The sequence below is a fragment of the Sorex fumeus genome, unplaced genomic scaffold (assembly GCF_029834395.1).
Source record: "Sorex fumeus unplaced genomic scaffold, SorFum_2.1 ptg000097l, whole genome shotgun sequence".
Taxonomy (NCBI): Eukaryota; Metazoa; Chordata; class Mammalia; order Eulipotyphla; family Soricidae; genus Sorex; species Sorex fumeus.
In genome coordinates this window covers 2,523,380-2,543,779 of record NW_026606154.1, presented here as the reverse complement: position 1 = coordinate 2,543,779, position 20,400 = coordinate 2,523,380, and the positions used below count along the sequence as shown (strand labels likewise).

Below are 20,400 nucleotides of genomic sequence, written 5' to 3'. Positions count from 1 at the left end.
CTAAGCTAAATACAGGCTTTACAGTGCTGCTAAAAGCCATTTTACTAGCATAAAAGTTTTCAACATGCTGATATTGGCCTACTGATAAATATTTCAACTATATGTTGCTTTCTTTTCTTGAAAATAAAGCCAAAATAAACATTTTAAGGCAGTCTTTACAAGTGTCAGCATTTCTTATTTTATCTGCTTTGTGGCAAATACTACTTACACTCACAGTAAAAAACATTAGACTGTGAAGGACATAGATTGACAGTAAGCAAATCCATCTTATATCTTTATAAAATTCTTAAATGTACTGAAAATCATACTTCCCAGCAACCTTCTGCTTTCCATTGTGAGGAATAATATTGCTGCCTTTTGGCCCATACATGCTTATTCAGAGCTGTGTTACAGATTTTAAGTTGTGATTTCATGTTCAGAAAAGAATCTGTACAAGTCTCAATGGTATTTAAAAGAATATAGTAGATGAGAGCTTACAGAAAACCTTTCTTCCTATTCAACACTGCCACTCACTTCCATTGTGTCTTTGGAAAGATAAACTATCCAGTACACAAGGTTGAATCCTGCAAATGCAACTGGAAAGAGAACCCGAGAATACTGGTCAATTTTACTCGTACCTCCAAAGGCTGGAGAGAGTGGTGGGGGTGTGATAGGTGTTGATTCCAGGATAGGAGCTCTAGAGAGAACTTTGCTTGTCTCAGAGGATGGAATTATTGGCAAGGTGAGAGAGGTGATCCTTTTCTTCAGATAATACTTGGAATCAGGATGCTGAGGGGAGGGGAAAGGAAAATCAACCTTGGTGAAAGAATAAGAGACCCATTATTTCAACATCCTATTTTTCATTGAGAGATATTTATTGGCTACTTTCTTTAAATGCATGAGAAAGTATCAGAAGATCCTTTTTTGTGGTAACATTTTTGGGTGGAAGAGGTACCTCAATTGTCTGAGTACATGTTTAGCATGTAGGTGACCTATGTTCATACTTTGGCACTGCATGGTCCTCTAACCACTGCCAGAAATGACCCCTGAGCTCAGACCCTGGAGTAATCCCCAAACATAAAACATAAAGATTTTTCTCTACTGTGGATATGGCTCAGTGATAGAGCACGATTCTTGCATATAGGAGGCCTTGGACTTTAAAACCTGGCACCAAAAGATATCTTTTTTTCTCTTTATATCCAGCACCCTATAATGTAATTTACCATTTATGTTCCAAAAGCTTTTTGAGCATTGTGGTACTGGGGAAAAAACAAGCCAGTTTGCAAGTTTGTCTACTCCATGTAGTGTAAGGGCAACGGGAGTGGATTTCAGTTTGGGAATATGAACACATTAATAGAAGGCTCTAATAGTTTGGTTAATTGATACGACTCTTAAAGATGCACTCTTAGTCTACATTCCAGTATTTACACATTTGTGGGGATGTTATTTGGGTTTGGGGTCACATCTGGATGTGATCAGGGGCTGCTCTCAACTGTAGTTGGGATTTGCTTCTATCAGTTCTCGGGGGACAGTGTAGTTTCTGGATTCAAACCTGTGGCTCGAACATACCAGGTGTGTGTTCAGCTTGTTGAGCTCAGGCACACCTCAGTATATTTGAACTGGTGATATCCAAAGACTATGGAGAAACTAATATATGTCAAAGTCAATAATATTATGTATTGATGTTCAGCCCTGAAATACAAAATTTCTTAGTTTCTTTACCTTAGAAATTGAAGATTGAGTCTGATGCTTCTCAGTAAAAAGTTCTCTACTATTGCAACTCCATCATAAATCACCAAATATGATAAAGTAAAATAAAATAATTAAACCCAGAATTGCTTGAGTTTTTGTCTGTTTTGGGGCCACACCTCTGGTGCTGAGAACTTATTTCTGGCTCTGTACTGAGAGATCACTCCTGGTGTGCTTGGGAGTCCATATGGGATGCCAAGGATCAAAACAGGGTCGGCTGCATGCAAGGCAAGTGCCCTATGAGCTCTGGTCCCAGATCGATTTTTTTCTATCATAGATTTCTTTTCCATTGAAGTCATTATTACAACCCGTGTTGGTCTTGGAAGGTAAATTTTCCACACTGATGATAAAATTAAATTTAAGATAAGGAAAATGCCTCATTTATGGTCAAAGGGCTCATTATAAACCATATTGTTCATTTCTGTACTGGTTTAGTCCTAACATTTCTTATCTTTATAGTTTTGGGTGTAGTTTAGAGATTCTAGTTATGTTTGATTTAGATTCTCTCAGAAATTTGGAAGCTATAGGGCCTCTCTGATTCTCCTCTGTATTTTATAATAGTCACTCTTCTTGTGGTCAGGTTGTCCTTGCTGGGTCTCTCTTCAAAGACTTGCTTTACATTATCCCTGCTCTTGTAAAATTGCCTTGTTTCCTCTCTGGCAGCGAAATTCCACTTTGCTGCCTGGCAGGATATGTCACTCACGTGGTCAGACTCCTGTGGTTTTAGCCGGCCACCCTGTGGTAACAGGATGAGGCGGCCACCTCCCCCTTGTGGGTTAAGCCACAGGACCAGTATGGCCCACCAATGCAATGACATTTGGACAGCAGGGAACAACAGCTCCAGGAACCTCTTTCTGGATTTCACTCCCAAATTGTTCTATTTTTATGGAAGTGACTGAGCATCTAAATCATGGTAGTCATTTTATTAAGTTCAAGTCTACTGTGCTTTTAGGAGGCAGGGTACAATCTATTTTCTCAAAAGGAAAAATGAGTCTGGGTATCCCAGCCGGGCTCAACATGACCATGGTGAATTTCAAGCAAATACTGACTATATTGTTTATTTGTTGGTCCGAACTGGATGAGGCACTGGACAAAATCAAATCACAGTTCTTGGAGAAGGTTGGAGGGAGTCTAAAATAGCAGAGGGCCAGATCTGCTGACAATAGATAAGAAATAAGTTACACTTAAAAAAAGTTATAGTTAGATAACTCCTGTGCTCAAAATCATCAGAAAGCATTCAAGGGGCTGGAGCGATAGCACAGCGGGTAGGGCATTTGCCTTGCATGTGGCCGACCCGGGTTCGATTCCCAGCATCCCATATGGTCCCCTGAGCACCGCCAGGAATAACTCCTGAGTGCAGAGCCAGGAGTAACCCCTGTGCATCGCCAAAAAGCAAAAAAAAAAAAAGCATTTAAGAACAGAGTAATGGCATTGTAATTTTGTTGCATGCTTCCAATTAGATGATAACGTAGTATCATCTTCCAAAGCTGTCTGTCATTTTCTCAAACTTGAATTTAAATTTTGTCTACAAGATATGCTATTAAAGTAATTATTAGCTGGAAAGAGCAAAATGTATCACTTGTTTCATTCACCAAAAAGTTATCCTGGTAGATAAAGGAACCACTAAAATATTTTACTCTTGTAAAATTACTAAGTGGCATGATGTAGTTGAGAGAGGGAAAACATTTAGAATAGATTTTATTTCTCTCTTTTTCTTAGCATAGAGAAAAATAGTTTTATTGAATGAAACATACTTAGAAATATGTGGAGTGGGGGGAAGAGGAAAGGAATACATGTTCCAGGGAGAACAGGAGTTTGAAAAAGCAAGCAAGCAACCTAACACAAAGAGAGACAAGCATCTGGCTTAAAGAGTAAGGTCCAGATTTTCTTTCTAGTTTTCACTTTAGTAGCATCCAATTGTTATCTGAATCTTGCAGTTCTTTAATTTTTAGAGAGAAAGGGGACAAACATGAAAAAGCCCATTGAGATAGAAGTGTGATTAGAAAACTTAGAAACATGATCTACTATGAAAATAAAAGTCTCATCTCCTTTTCATCTCCTCCTTTTCTTTAGGACTATAAGGGAAATAAGTTATTTGTCCGTCTCGTGGCTTTGTAACATTGTCTGAAATAACTCAGTGAGGATTACCAAACAACCTTTGTTTAGATTAAGCAGACTCATTCAGTATCAGGCATCATTTTGTAAGCACAGAGGCATTAGTCTGGAAGTAAAGGATTTCTTTTTTCCCTCATCTACTACCCAATTTCTCTGGAAACTTGCTTTGTAGTTAGGTGACAGAATAATTCAAAAAGGTTTGTGAAAAGGTCTTTGCTGAATGACATGGATATGGCTTAGTTATAGACTCTCCCTAAACTTCAATATTCTCTTTCAGGTTAGAGACAATCTAAAGTTAGAAACGTTTGCTCTTTTAGGTGAATAATTATTTTGATATACAGTTATTATCACTTTCCTTGAAAGTATTATTGTTTTAAGAATTTGAGAAAAAATGTAAGCTATATATATATATATATATTACATTTTTGTCTTTCTACTGAATCTTTTACAACTCAGCTGTTACCACTTTCTGTTGTGCTTTCATATTTTCCTGATTTTAATGACAGAAGCACACAGTGCTCATATATGAGTGCTACACAATTCCTAACCAATGTATAGACCATAATACATAATTAAATACATAGGGCTGGAGCGATAGCACAGCGGGTAGGGCGTTCGCCTTACAAGCGGCCAACATGGCCGACCCGAGTTCGATTCCTCCGCCCCTCTCGGAGAGCCCGGCAAGCTACCGAGAGTATTCGATATGCCAGACACAGTAACAACAAAGTCTCCAGTGGAGACGTTACTGGGCCCGCTCGAGCAAATCGACGATCAACGGGATCATTATTATAGAAATAAAATTTCTATAATATAAATTTCTATAATATTCTATCATTATTATAGAAATAAAATTATTTCTAGAAAGAATATACAATATTTTGAAGATGAGCACCTGAAATCCTAAGTAGGAATAGCACACAGGTAGTAATTATCAAGAGCTGAATTCACAGAAGTCAAAAATCATATTTTAAAACCATGAGTATATTGATATTCTAAAACATTTTGGGTTTAGGGCCTGGTTTATTACCCCCTCAGTAAGTTGATGCTTTGTGTAAGGTAAGTCTTGAACTTACAGAACATTTCTTGTATCTTGGGATATAAGTAACATCCTGCCACTGAAGCTGTGACAACAAAAAAATACCACCAGACCTTGCCAAATGTCATCTGGGAGACAATTTTTCCCACTATTAGAAGACACTGGCGGTTCTGAGTTACAAATATCCCACTGTCCAGCAGTAATTGGTAGGACTTTTAGTAGGCAGCAAATATGGTATACTTAGGAAATGCAAGAGGCCCAGCAAACCACATGCTGGATAATCAGCTGCTGGATAATTGGGAATTGGCAGCATGAAAAGACTGGACGCCAATTTAGAAGAATCACATTGAATTTTTGAAATGAAAAGAAAGCCAATTTTGCAAGCCGTTCAGCTACAGGTTTGCATTAGACCCCGCCTGCTCCATTGTAAACTAGGCAGCTTCAGCTGATGGTAAAATAGGCTTTTGTCAGAGTCCAGATGAGGGCTCAGCTTGGGGCTGTCACTGTTTTGAGTGGAACACCTGTGGTTTTGAATTTTTCCAAAGCTCCCCTGCTGCTGAGTGCCATCCTGCTCTGGGTATTTTTAGAGCATTGCTTTAAGTAACACCATATTGCAAAAGGTACTTTGAGTCAAACTGGACGTTATGATAATTATTATCTGATGTAGGGAGTACTACTTTGGGGGAGTACTTACAGCAATTTTGATACAGTATTGAGTCTAGTACATTAACATTTGGGTTTCTGCTGACTAGATTTGCCTTAATTAAGGATCAAATAAAACAATAACTTTTAGAATTAGCAAAGAGGGACTGAAATATGGATGAAATATTTTAGAAAATATTTTGTATTTAACATTTTTAAGATAACATTAATCATATGGAGAAATAAGAAATATGTTAGATTTTAAATGCACTTGTGTTAGAATTTCCAGAGCACTGAACAGAGACAACTTCAAAATGTCTATCCAGAATCCTTTTATCATCAACAGTGGTGCATTCTGGAAACCGTATTGGAATGGCTGAAGGTGTAAAATCGAATAGTGAGTGGGAATATGATAGAAGGTATAGGAAAAGAGTTATTCACAATAGCACAGCCATAGGAAAGGAACACCATGATTCCTGTAGTAATTAAGAGCCGCTAATGTTGTTAATAATGAGTTGGTAATTCTTTTAGTATTGTATCCATCAGGTTTCTTTGTACAGGAGAGGGCAACACGCAAACTGCAGTAGACATCCTGATCATGAAAATGAGGACATTAAAGCAGGACCTAAGTCTGTCTGTCCTAGTTTTGAGCAAATGGTTTCATGTTTCTAGAGCAGGGCCAGGCTTATTTGTGTGATTTTTGCTTGGGTATCACTTCCTCCAGAGTCATCATTCCTGCACACTTCGGAATTTTGTGAGGCTCTTTCATGGTCTGTTCTCTATCCTTAACCACAGCTCTGTCACAATGCATGCATTATCATAGCTCACTGTTTTGTATCCCTGCTCCAGAAGATGTTCTAAGGGAAAAAGGAAGGTACTCTCTTGATGACATTAATGCATCCTTAGATTCTGCAAATGATCCATCACATAAAAACACTTAACAAATATTTGTGGTATGAATAACTTAATTAACATATGTGTACTCAATAATGGGTACCATGCAAAATGAAAACATGTATTAGCAGTTATTATCTGAACTAGGTAAATTTTGGTCAGTTTTATTTCTATATTTTCTGAGAATATCAAACTTCCAATAAAATAGGAAAATCATACTCAGTGTTGCCAGATGGAGGACTTATCCTTGGGTACACAATGATAAGAACTTAAGCACTTTAAATAACAAGGAAGGATGGAGAAATAGATCAAGAGGCTGAGCACATGCTTTGCAGAAGGAGACCTGGTTCGAGCTCTGATGCCGTATGATCTCCTGAGAACCATCAAGAGCAACCCTGAGCACCTGGATGCAGGCAAAATATCAAAAATAATGAGTAAACTAGCATATCATTTCCAAACAGATCAGTCAAAATTGGGTCTAATGTGCAATGTGGTACGACCCAGAACATAGCAAGTTCTGAAATCATAAGGATAGAACTAAACCCCTGATATCAAGACAGAATATCAGAATTTTTAAAAATTATAAGGAAAGAATCTAGGCAGATTCTTTTGAAAACCTAAAAATAAAATCTGTGATTCTAAATGTCTTGAAAAACAGAAAGCTGAGATTGGAGTGATAGTACAGTGGGTAGGTCACTTGCTTGCATGTGGCCAACCCGGGTTCCATCCCTGGCATCCCATACAGTCCCCTGAGCACTACCAGTAGTAATTCCTGAGCGCCGAGCCAGGAGTAAACCTGGGCATCAACCGGGTGTCGTTCCCACTAACAAAACATCCTTTTTCTAACTAAAAATAGCCTCCCCCAACAAAACCATAAAGATAACTTTGTCTACTGAGTACATCTGAAGATTTTGTTTTAGGTGTCTCTTTGGTTTCTGGTACTAGATTCAAAGTATCTAAATTTTTTGTCATTATTATATTAAATTTCAAGGTCAAGTTGTACCATGCATTCATTTTAAATCATTATTCTTGAGTAGTAAGCACATTAGAATATACGTCTTAGAATTACATAAAAAATCCAAGCACTTAATTACATGAAATATGCAAGCACTTAAAATCTTTTCTGCTTCACCATATTGGTTTGCTTTTTCAATACCCAACTTAAATCATGTTTGCTCTTTATTACAACTGAATAGGCACTTTTAAATGTCATGGTATTTAAAAGGAAAATGATAGTATTGATAGTATGATCATAATAAACCATTATGTTTTACAAACTACAAGTGTTTAACTTGTTTGTTCATTTATAGGCAAGTCAAGTTTGACATGAATAAATAAATAAAATGTAAACTTCTATAATCTATTTTTATCTACAAGATTTTAGTTTTTTTTCTTTATACAATCTTGACTAGCCTTTTAGCAGCAAAAATATTTTTTATTGGCTTAAAATATTGAAAGGGAAGTCAGATTTAGAAATATATATATGAATATGCATTTAAAAAATAGTCAAGTTTTATAAAAAAATACAGTAAAAAGAAAAGTGTTTGGAGATTATTTCAATGCAGTATTAAACTTAGCTTCCCTAAGGACTTGCTCATTCTATGTAACTTTTAAGACCCAAAATTTTACAAGTCCCATCTTGTTAATAAATTGTACCTTTAACATTATAGCCTAAGGAAGATAATTTTTCTCTAAGACTTGGAATTTTCTGTTCAGTAATATGTATTTCACAATTAAGTGAATTTGCTATTAAAAAAGTGGCGGAGGGTTGGATCACACACAGTTATGCTCAGGACTTTTTCCTGTTGTTGTGTTTGAGATCACACAACACTCCTGGTTATGTTTGGGGGACCATCTCTGTGTTTGGGGATTAAACTTGTCTCAGCCACAAACAAGGCTGTATTATGCCTTTATACATTTTACCCCCTATAATATCTCCCCAGGCCAAGAAGTTGCTCCTTTTAAATTCAATATCTGATTATTGAGCATATTCAAAATTAGAAGTTTTTTTTTATTTTCTAAGAAATTTCCTTTATTTTTACTTTATCAAAGATGTTGAACTGAATTTTTATAGGTAAGTTTTTCCTATTATATAGATGTTGTAATATAACATGCAAAAAAGTAGATTTATACTTGTATAGTTTACTTTATAATCACTCAGACAATAAAAATTAAAAGATTTGAATCTTTTCTATAAAAAATATATACTTTTTACAATTTGTTGTGGATATGGGGTACTCAGCCTTTGCAATTTGTCACTATCACTGTCCTCCTGTTCATCGATTTGCTTGAGTGGGCCCAGTAACGTCTCCATCGTGAGACTTGTTGTTACTGTGTTTGGCACATTGAATACGTCATGGGTAGCTTGCCAGGCTTTGCCATGCGGGTGAGATACTCTCGGTAGCTTGCCGGGCTCTCCCAGGCACTTCGAGAGGGGCGGAGGAATCGAACCCGGCTTGGCTGGGCTGGCTGCACGCAAGGCAAATGCCCTACCACTGTGCTGTCACTCCAACCCTTGCAATTTGTAGATATCAAAATTTTTTCAAATAAGTTACTAGTGTGTCTGTCATTTTCTTTTTCTGAGATTCTCAGAAAAATTCAGGAAAAATACTTTATGTATAACTTTCAATTATGGAATGGTCTTATTTGCTTAGAAAAAATTTAAAATTCAAGCAAATTTCTTGAGAGTTATTAAAAAATTTCAGTAGAAATCATCTTTTATTCATTAATTTCGTGTTTGAGAATTAAAGCTTATATAGCTTAACATTTTTTATCACAAAATATAAGGACTAATGGGAATGCATGTGGGTCTGTGATTTGAGAGTGTGGGCCAGGACTAAGATTGTAGCTCAGTGGTATAGCACATACATCGTATATGTAAGCCTCAGGGTTTGATTCCTGGCAGTACAAAAACACCCATCAAGTATAAAAATGTTTTTCCAAGTGTCTCCATTGGGTTAGAAAGATAGTTCAGGGGTTAGGGCAAAGCATGCAAGCTTTCCAGGCTTAACCCCTCTACCACATGGCCTCCCAAGAATTTCTGGATATACCCTTGGAGGTTCCAAGAACCATAGGACTCCCAGCACATTGTCTTTAGTTCCTGACAATACACTGATGACCCCATTGTCTGAGTATTTCAAGCCCCTGTGTCTCCTGAATAGCATTTTGGGGGAGGTCTTCATTTCTCCATCCCAAAGTGTCCACATTTCTAGATTTTACAGAGTAAAAATTTTCCTTTTTCTGTAATAGTGGGTTGTAATGAAGTAAAACTAGCTATATACTTGTCAATCACTTCTATAATCCATTTTAAAAAGTGGGTGCCATTTGTTTTAAAGTTTACGCATGTGAAATTTTAATTTGGGGACCCATTTTGTGACCTTTGTATTACTATTTATTTAAAAAAACATGGATATCAGAGGTTAACCTTAATGTCAAATATAAAACAAATTTTACAGGCATTTCTCTAATTTTTTTTTGTTTTTTTCGGGCCATACCCAGCAATACTCAGGGGTTTCTTTTGGCTCTGCACTCAGAAATTATTTCTAGCAATGGTCAGGGGACCATGTGGGATACCTGAAATCTAACCCCAGTCGGCCACGTGCAAGGCAAACTTCTTACCTCCTGTACTATCTCTCCAGACCCATAGATATTTCTCACTGATTGTAAGTCTTTGAACTGAAAATCTTGAGTACATGTGCTTTAGTGTGTATATTTTTATATTAATAAAAATTTTGAGTTATGATTCGACATTCCTAGAAGCTGTATTTTTCTTTTGAAATAAAGCAGGACACAAATTTTTATTAAAAATATTGCCCGCTGTGGACTTGGAGAGATAGTACAGTGGATGGGCAGTTGCCTTGCACCTGGGTTTAGCCCCCAGAACTTCATAAGGTTTCCTGAGCATCACCAGGAGTTATTCCTGACTGCAGAGCCAGGATTAAGCCTTGAGCACAGCTTCTTGTGGCTCAGTCCTCCACCTTACCCCCCCCCCCAATATTGTCCAATCTATTCGGAGCCTTATTTCCTAAAACTTTAAGATCTCATTAAAAACTTATTATTTTTCCAACTTTATTCTCCCTAATTGGTATGAGTAAACCTATGCAAAGGCAATGTTGAAAGACCAGAAATTTTATAGTTACTTTTAAAAACTTGGAATCTTCCAGTACTAATGCGGATGATTAAAGATGAATGCCAAAAGTTAGAGCAAAGACAAATGGAATATTGTTGTTTTTATGTAAAGTTGCAGATGAAATTGACCTCGAAATCAGAATTATGTGACTTTTACTAAACTACTTTATTTTTGGACTATTTTGTTTGTTGTCACTATTTGGATTGCCATTACCTATATTGTAACAGAAAAATAAACCATTACCAAAACAATCTCAGCTTCCAAGGGTTCAGTCGCTTTTGATATTGTCACAGGGGGTGAGGTTGAAATCTGTGCTTTCCTTTTGGATTTCTGTGTCTGAATATTGGTAAAGTAGTTGACAGCTGCAAACTCAATGAGAGCTGAGAAGACGAAAGCAAAGCAAACAGCTATGAACCAATCCATGGCCGTGGCATATGACACTTTTGGCAAGGAGTGACGGGCACTGATGCTTAAAGTGGTCATAGTTAAAACAGTGGTGATGCCTAAAATGTAAAAGAATTAGAAATACAGTATTAGTGTTGACCTCCTAGAAAAGGATCAAATAAGAATATGTTGATGGAGAGTGTTAGATATTACCTGCATGTAAAATAATTCATGCTAATGCTTTATAATTGTTCTTTTTATCACAGAGGTTGCCATCTTGGTATCCTTCAACACCTAGTATTCTATATGTCAGTTGAAGTAACTCAAAACTATTTTTGAATTGACTTAATGTATGTACTACAAATTTAAGACATAAATAATTTCACTGTGAAATTATTGTTGCTTAAGTAAAAAATTCCTTGAACTTCTGAAATTTAATAGCTGATAACATCTTCCATCATGCTTAAGAAATCTCTACGGTTGACTAAACTTAAGATCAGTTTTTTTCTTTTTAATTTTCTCTCTCTCTCTCTCTCTTCCTCTCTCTCATTTTTGGTCCATATCCTGTGATATTTAGGGTCTTCTGTGGAGTGAACCTGGGTCCCCTACATGCAGGGCCTGCATTTCAACCCTGTGAACTGTATCTCTATCCTTTCTTCTCTCTAGCTTTTGTTGCTGATTTTTTTTTTTGCTTGTTTATGGATCACACTCTGTGCTACTCAGGGACTACTCCTGGATTGATGCTTGAGGATCACCTTTGACGAGTTGTATTGGAAATTGAACCCAGGCTATCACATATACACAACCAAGTTATTTACTGCTGAGCCACATACCTAGCCCTCCATCATACATTTTAGGTAATATTTATCCATGAAGAATATTTCAATATTTAACAGCAGTTTTTCCTCTTGGTTTATGATTCATATTTAAGGTAGGTTTAACACTAATTTCAATATGAATGTATAATTTGAAGAAAGTCATCTATTTGGATACAATGAATTAAAATCCAAATTCAGCTGCACTTCTGTTTTACTCAATTACCTGTAAACTAAATTTGTCATCATTAAAATTCAGAAAAACTTCTATATTTCAGTAGATCAAAGATGGTATTTTTGTTATATCTCTTTTTAAAAGTTCCTCTTTCACTTTATCAAAGCTATTAGTGAATCTTTGTGTTATAATGGAATAAATGTTTGAAATTAACCATGAGGAACTGGTGATATTTAACTGTTTTCCTACAAAATGTGCACTTACTTAACTTGAGCCTAATAAAAGCCGAGCATAATTTATGATAGTTGTTTTAATACTTTGACTTTTTGCTTTTATAGGTTTACATGTCAGTTTTTACCTTTTTGATTTCTTTTGTTACCAAAACAACAACAACAAAACCCAAATTAAAGTAAAAAGCCTCCTTTACAGGACACTGGAAAGTCAGAGGAAATAAACTGGAAGACTTGTTTAGAAAAATTATTCATAATACAGCCTTCTATGTGATGATAGTCATTGTACAAAGCTCACATAATCTGAATGAAACAGGAACATGTTGCTTAGAGAGATGAAAGACCATGCAATTCAAGAGTAAGACTTACCAAAGACGGTTCGTGCTGGAACAGACTCCTTATTAATCCAAAAAGACACCTGGGAAAGAATTACTGTCATAATGCAAGGAGTATATATCTGGATCATGAAGTAGCCCATCTTCCTTTGCAAGTGGAAATAAACCGTCATTATTACATATTCACCTATTGGAAGACACACACATAAATACATGTCATTGACAATTTACAAAAACAATTCTGCAGCAAGAAATACTGCTGATATTTAAATTAAACAGAAAAAACTCAGAAACATCTTTCAACATTTGACAAAATGTTGATGATAGACTAATCAGCTCATTTTTGGTGGAGCTCTGTGTCGTATACATATACATATACATATGACACAGAGCTCCACCAAAAAAAAGTGAGCTGATTAATCTATGTATGTGACATATACATATGCAATCAGTCCAAGGTTATGTGAATATATATATACATATATATTATATATACACATGGTTGCAAAGGTGGATTAGAAGAAAGTTATCCATAACTTCAAAATAATATATTTTACCCTCATGATAGCTAGTACAGAGGGGGGAAATAGGTATTTGGAATAATGGAATAATCTTGCAGGACTATATCCATACATTAGTCATATTCTTACCTGTGTTAGATTTGATTGTCTCACTAGATACTGTTTGTCCAAGCAGATCATACTGTAGGAGGCTTGAAGACTCTTCAGGGACTTCTACTGAGTAAAGTGGCCCTTTTTTCCATGTATATATAATTTCACTTTTGGGATACGCATCTGAATTTTATAAGCAAACAGCAATTAATCTGACCGGTTGAGTTTTTTTTTTTTCAAAGTAAATCTTTTTCTTTAAAAAGGTACACTTCCATAGGTTTCTTTATTTTTCTTTAATTTTGGTGATTTTGCTTGGAGCTATAGCACAGCAGGTAGGGCATTTGCCTTGCATGCGGCCGACTTGGGTTCAGTTCCTCCACCCCTCCTGGAGAGCTGGGAAGCTACCGAGAGTATCCCACCCACACGGCAGAGCCTGGCAAGTTCCCTGTGGTGTATTCGATATGCCAAAAACAGTAACAAGTCTCACAATGAAGATGTTACTGGTGCTGCTCGAGCAAATCGATGAACAATGGGAGGACAGGGCTACAGTGCCTTGCTTTTCAGTATATATAAAAAACCAAACATTTCCATGTTTTAAATTCATTATTTGGCTATCAGAATCTTTTTGTAACTTACAACTTCCAAACTTGAGAGGGCAAGCATGGCCATCCATAGGAAAGTTAACCAGTCTCATAGGACAGTCAGCATTGATAGTTAGCCTAGGAACATTGGAATAAAGGGTTCTCAGTTAGCATGCTGGACAGTTATTTGGAACAGGTAGTAGAATATGGTAAACCTCACCTCATGGTGTATAGAATAGTTCCATTCTGCATTATTCTGAAGAGTTTATTAGGGGTTGTCATATTGTGAGCGATTGATTTTTTGCCATTTCTGAAAAAAGTGTCAGGTGTCCAGATTTTACTGACCATCAGGTTATTCAAACTTAAAATCTTAGTTGGACCCCCAAACTTCAACCTCTCATCAGTCCAAGTCTGGCGGAAGAAAACATCCATTGTGTACTCCTAAGACAAAATATAATATTCACGCAGGCTGGAGGTATGGTTTGTTAAGAGTAAATTATTCATTTGCTTATGTTTACACTTATAAATTTAGGAGATAAAGAAATTTTTTTATTTAAAACTGACTGAGGAAGACTGATTTTAGCAAATCATTTTCCCAAATATTGTAGCATATTCTAATTATGATAACATTGTATTGTGAAACTCTCTGTTCTCTAGCTTGATTTTCCCCAACGTTCTTGTTTTATTTTCTATCAATCCTTGGTCTCTCCAACTATCTACCTGTTTATTTTCTCCTAATAATGTTCAGAAGAACATTATAGAAGTTTTCCAGTCTTTAATTTTATGCTTGCTTTTCGATCAACAGTGAGTTCAATCATTTCTCTTAGTAAAACATGTACCCTCAAAGATATCTTGAAGCAACATTCAGTAAGGATCTAGAACAATCTCTGCTATCATAGTTATTACATACTGTTCTCAGAGAACTTAAAACAGAATCATTTAAGCACAATTAAAATGATGAAGTTTTAATTTATGTCTTAGGAACTAACAAGAAATCTTAAACTATAATGGTAATTACAGATGTCACTGATAATAACAGCTTATAATAATTTCAAAACAATACTTGTAACTACTTTTTCTACTTCATATATACCTTTATGGATCTTTTACTTCAAGTGGTGGTTGTATTTTGAAAACAGAATTTGAGGGACTACAGAGATACTATCTAGCATGTTTGCCTTCTACACAGCTAGCCATGTTCAATCCTCAGTACACCATACAGTTCCTGAGCTGTCAGAAGTGGACCCTGAGCACAAAGCCTGGAGTAATGCCTGAGTAAAGTTGAGTGTGGTGCCCAAACAAACAAAATATGTACTTTGATACACAATATATCAGTGTAATAATGGCCTAAATTAAATCAGGGTCCTATTTCACATAGACATTAAATGTGCACTATAGCACTATACTCCCGTTGTTCATTGATTTGCTCAAGCGGGCATCAGTAATGTCTCACATCAAATTGTGAGACTTGTTGTTACTGTTTTTGGCATATTGAATATGTCACAGGCAGCTTGCGAGACTTTGCCGTGTGGGCGAGATACTCCCAGTAGCTTGCTGGGCTCTCCGAGAGGGGTGAGGAATCAAACCTGGGTTGGCCATGTCGCTCATGTGGAAGGCAAATGCCTTACCCACTGTGCTATAGCTCCAGCCCAAATGTGCACATAATATATATGATAAAAGTGTGCAGATGTGTAGAATTTTTCAGGTACCTCTATACTATAATACTATCTAATATATCCGAAGGCTTTAATAAAATGTAATAATACATAATTATATAGAGTATGGAATGATATGATTAGTCATTTGTACTTAAGACTATTTGGTACTGTAATAAAAATTTGATAGCAAATAATAGAAGATACTGGATGATTCTGACTTTCTTTTTTCTCAGGTCTTGGCATTTATCTAATAATTAAAATTTTCCCTTTTCCTTCTTTGCTTCTTGTGTCTTTCCCTCCTTCCTCTTTCTCTTTTTTATTCCTCTGTTTCCCCCTTCTTTTTATTCTGTATTTATTAATTTATTTTTAAAAAGAACATCGGGACTGTAGAGATAGTATAATGGCTATGGTGCTTGCCTTAATGTTATGGTTATGGTTATGGTTCCACTCCCGCTTTCCATGTAGTTCCCTGAGCACTGCCAGGAGTGATTTCTGAGTGCAGAGCCAGGAGTAACCCCTGTATATTGCTGGGTGTGATCAAAACAAAAGAGAGTTGGAATAAAAAAGCAAGCGGAAAAAAAAACCCGTCTACCCATTTTTTTTACTAGTGTTGCATTTATTCTCTTTAAAGATTGTTTAAAATATATAGATGAGTTCATATTCATTTTAATTTTTTTATTTTAAAAAGAAAGACTACCTGAGAACTTTGAAAGGCCATCATGATACATTTTGTTCCAAAAGACTAATTCAGGTGGCTATTGCCATTACTATAAATACCCTCTTACAGTTCCAAAAACCATCTGTATGTGGAACAGAGTCCTAAGAACACCTACTGTGTTTTTTTCCCATCAAGCAAGGTGAAATGTATTAGTACTTCCAAATGACTCCTTTTACAATCTTAATAAAGCATGCTAAAAAAGAGGTACATCAAAAAACAACTTAAAATTTCTTTTCATTTCTATTCTCAATAAGTTTATAAGTAATGGCATCATATTTGTCTACTCCAGCAAATGTCCTAGAACTTTTTTTAAGGATAGTGCCAGTCTTCTCTCTACAGAGTCTCTGTGCATCATCTGTGAATGGAAGTAAGGACTTAAGCATTAAAAGTCTCTTATGACACTATGATGGAGCCCTTAATCAAATATGATAAAGATGAAACCAGTAATCTGCTTGAATGTCCATGCTCTCCCTGTATAAACACATGTATTACACCCTGAATCAGGAACCAAAGCAACAGTGTCTGTAATAGTAAATGTTGGGACTCAGACCTCTCTTACTTCCAAGTAACAATACTTTTTTTCACTCCAAGCTCACTCACCATCTCTACATCTGACACGGGACCAAAACTGGTCACATAAATATCTGTTTTGATTTCAGTGACAGCACCTGAAATTGCAATGAGAGCAGTAATCAACATTGATGTTAGAAGAACAAACAGCTCTGGCTGATTCAATGACAAAGTCCTTGCAATGTTCTTAAGTTTTTCAGTTCTGAAACTCATGTCAGTTGCCTTATTTGGAGTTTTCCTCATTAACTTAAGGTAATTTAAGAAAAAAAATTTGTTACTATTCTAATGAAAAAATACATATTTGTAGTTTCCGTGTCAGAAATTCTAACAAAAGTTTTTTTCATGAAGTATCTTGGTACATAATCTGTCAACTCTCTGAGGTAGGAATTCACATACTCATAACAGTTGATGAAAATAACTTAGAGAGCTCAAATAATTTGTACATATGATCACTAATGAGGAATATGTAGAGACTAGAAGGTAGCACATTCGGTCTTTTTTCAGTGCCTCTGGGTCTTATAATCATAGTTAAGACAGAAGGTGCTGAGCAGAAGGATAGTGGTCTAGTAAAGATTTCTCTTACCACCAAATCCTGGCCGTAACCGATTGTCATAACCTTCAAGCAAGTTGTCCAGTATCCGACTAACGTTTTGTGAGTAGAAGTTCCCTTCATCTTCATGTTCTCCTAGTGCATTTTCTCCCCTGTTGGTAGATAAGTCAGTGGTCCTCACTCCTAATCCCAGAAAGTATGTTTATTCAACCCTCAGCCCTGCCACATATGCATGCCACTCCACCCATGAGTTTTTACCACGTTTGGATGTAGAAACCACTCAGTTGCTATGTATGTTCACTTTCCTCACATCTGAAAAGAGAAATAAATAAGCTTACTTACCCCACAATAATGTATAGCCAGAGCAGAGGTAACACCATTCCACAGTGTACTGAATGTCCAGTTGACCCTCTTTCTGGTTGCCTCCCCCTTCCCAATCAAGCTCCCCTTTGCCAACTGATTAGAGAAATCCTCTGAAAGCCCTCATGTCCTTTTTCCAAGTTTGCCTCCTGCCAATAATCCAAAAGGTGAAGAGGTTTTCCGGCCAGACTTTGAGGGGAACTCTTGCTTTTCTTAGTCTTATTTATGTCTTTCCGTGTGGAACAAGGTTGTTTGTGGTCTTCCACTATGCCCTGATGGACACTCTGACTGCTCTGATGGACTCAGGTGGGAAATGAGAATCTGGAAGGATGGTTCATGGTTGGAGAGCTATGACAATAATCGAAAAAGGCATTAGGGGTGATTAGGAGGAAGAAATCCACTGCTAGTTTTGGCATGGAGTTGGAAGGGCCCTGGGAGGAAATCTGGAAAGCATTGGCATCTTGCTGCTTGAGATTATGTTCCAATGGGCTCAGCATTTATTGTTTTTATGGTTCACAGAAGGATTCCTACACAAGTCTCGCTGCTTCAAAAGTAATAATGTTGGCATCCTGTTAAATTTTTTTTTGTTGTGTCATCAGCTTTATTGTTTTAGTATACTTTTCCTCCATACTTTTTAGTATCCCTCGCTATTCATTGAAAAGCACTTAAATTTATATCAGAAAAATCTGTGTCGTTTTGCTGAGTTATGTGTGTGCTGATTTCTCCCTGTCCAAGTTGTGTCCTTCTAAGCTAAATATGTCTTACTATTATCTTTAGAAATGTGCCAGTTTAAGGAATGCTTCTCTACAAGTGACCATGACGACTAAAATATTGAGGCTCCCTGTGTAGAAATTCGATTGGTTAATAATTAGATTGCTGTCTTTATTAGGTTTGTACATCTCAAAAGTGAAAGGATTGGCTCAAAACATTCTATTTATATGTGTTTTTGTTTGTTTAGGAGCCACACCTGGTGGTGCTCAAAGGCTATTTCAGACTTTGTTTAGGAGTGAGCCCTGGCAGCCGTCATATGAGTCGCTGGGGATTGAACAAGGTTGTCCACGTACAAGGCAAGGGCTGTATCTCCAGTACAATCTCTCTTCATAAGGTTTTCTGCTTATTCTGGTAGAAAGAAGTTTTCAGTAAGACTCTTTGTCTTAAAACTCTAGTCTTTTACTCACTTCCCTTTACTTTCTTGTTGAGTTGACGGTAAGTGCACATGCATATACTTTGCCGTGTATCTGAGAGTGTACTTTGTTGTGGCACCAATGATATCAATGACAGTGCTGCCAGGTTCACATTTGGTATATGGGATGGTGCCATGTAACTTGGCCCTTTGCCTGCAAGACAGGAACTCTACCACTGAGCTATTTGAGAGCCAAGAAATTTTAGTTTTTAAGTAGAAGCAATGATAATAATAAAAGCATTGTGGATAATATGCAAATATGTTTGTATAATAATGAATTTCTATTTTTACAGATTTATATGTAACATAAAATGTTCAGGTAAATTCAGAAACATAAGGAAATGTCTCATCTATCACATTGCCAGATCTACCATCCACCCAGTTCATAATCTATAACATCACAATTTACTCTTTCGTTGTTGCTTTGGGGATCAGACCTGGCAGTTCTCAGTATCTACACCTGGCTGGTGGTCAGGGTTTGCTTGCTATCAGTGGTGTTTGGAACCCATGTAGTATAGGGATTGAACTTGGGACCTCTGCAAGCAAAGCATGCTTTCTATACTTTGGTGCCATTTCCATTGCTGTTATCATAGTTTTGAGAATCATTTCTGAAGACATGGTATGAATGATCTAAAGAACAGTTTAAGGAAGAATGAAGAAGATACAAATGAAAAGAGTTCATGATAATTTATGACTATCATTTTAAATATAACTGAATCTCTGAACAATTTTGTGAAAATTTCTCCCCCCACGCAAATTTGTTTTACTTGAGGTAACATAATTTACTCGAATATTGGTATTTTTCTTGTTATTTTGTTCTTTGTGCATATTTTGTATCACTGTAGCTTTGTAGTATAGTTTTAAATCTGGAAATAGAGTGCCCATTCTCTTCCTTTTCCAGAACTGATTTGACTGTTCTGGGAGTATTTGGGTTCCATATAAACTTGTATCCAGTATCATGTACTACTCTTGGTACATCAGTGATGTATGATATGTCTGTCATGTGGCCGCCTTCATGGCATGTGCTCCAGGAATTCTAAAATTTTAAATAGGGTGATATAGCTGGACTTAAATTTTTAACTGGATGGTGACTTTGCGGTCCAGAGGCATCACCACAGCTTCTTGATCTCTTCCGATATTTATTTGTGAGTTTCTGGCTTATGGCCTTTAATGAGCTTATATGGCAACAGAGGCAGTTCATGAGCGTGATTGCCAGGCTCCTGGAAGAACAGTGAGATACGGGAAGGTTGCGCATTCCCAACTCCATGAGAGGTTGGAGGTTTCGGTCACAAAACCTGAACACCTGACTCTTTCAACAGATTCATTCATGGATGAGACTTATCTTGTGTCTGGGGAGATGGCCATGAGCATGGTGGCAACTGGGTCCTGGAGGTTTTCAGCTGGCAGGACTAATTTTGGGTGGGTGGTTGTAGGATACCATTGCTTTGTCCTTCCTCCCTTGCCACAAGGAACTCAGGTTTATTACAGTGCTCCTGAGGCACTTCCATTCCATTGTGTTTGTCTGTAATCTGTTCCCTATGCTCTCCTTCCTAACCAGTTAATCAGCTTTTCCCCCTGATCAGACTCAGTTAACTTGTAAGGTCAGATTCCTCAGAAATATGTGATTTTATATGTGTGAGTGAAATATTGTCTTTCTCCACTGCTTCTGTCTTTTGAATAGTTTAC

At 36.7% G+C, this 20,400-nt stretch overlaps 1 protein-coding gene across 1 annotated transcript; it reads right to left on the bottom strand.

Annotated features, from left to right (window-relative positions):
- Positions 1-492: 492 nt before the first annotated feature.
- Positions 493-17,551, bottom strand: GABRA6 (gamma-aminobutyric acid type A receptor subunit alpha6). Its single transcript, XM_056133104.1, has 9 exons — positions 17,514-17,551; positions 17,205-17,323; positions 16,652-16,719; positions 13,896-14,116; positions 13,731-13,813; positions 13,134-13,277; positions 12,518-12,670; positions 10,788-11,047; positions 493-768 (listed from the first exon to the last, which is right to left on the bottom strand). Exons 1-9 carry the CDS (start codon positions 17,549-17,551, stop codon positions 493-495), a joined length of 1,362 nt encoding a protein of 453 aa, XP_055989079.1.
- Between the last annotated feature and the right edge of the window lie 2,849 nt (positions 17,552-20,400).

Excerpts from the sequence above, each read along its gene's own strand:
- GABRA6 (XM_056133104.1), bottom strand. The coding sequence starts at position 17,551 with ATGGTGTTACCTCTGCTCTGGCTATACATTATTGTGGG. Across the intron at positions 13,814-13,895 it reads ACTATTCTATACACCATGAG|GCTAACTATCAATGCTGACT; the intron begins GTGAGGTTTACC and ends CAATGTTCCTAG. Across the intron at positions 769-10,787 it reads TGGAAGCTGAGATTGTTTTG|CATCCTGATTCCAAGTATTA; the intron begins GTAATGGTTTAT and ends CCCTCCCCTCAG.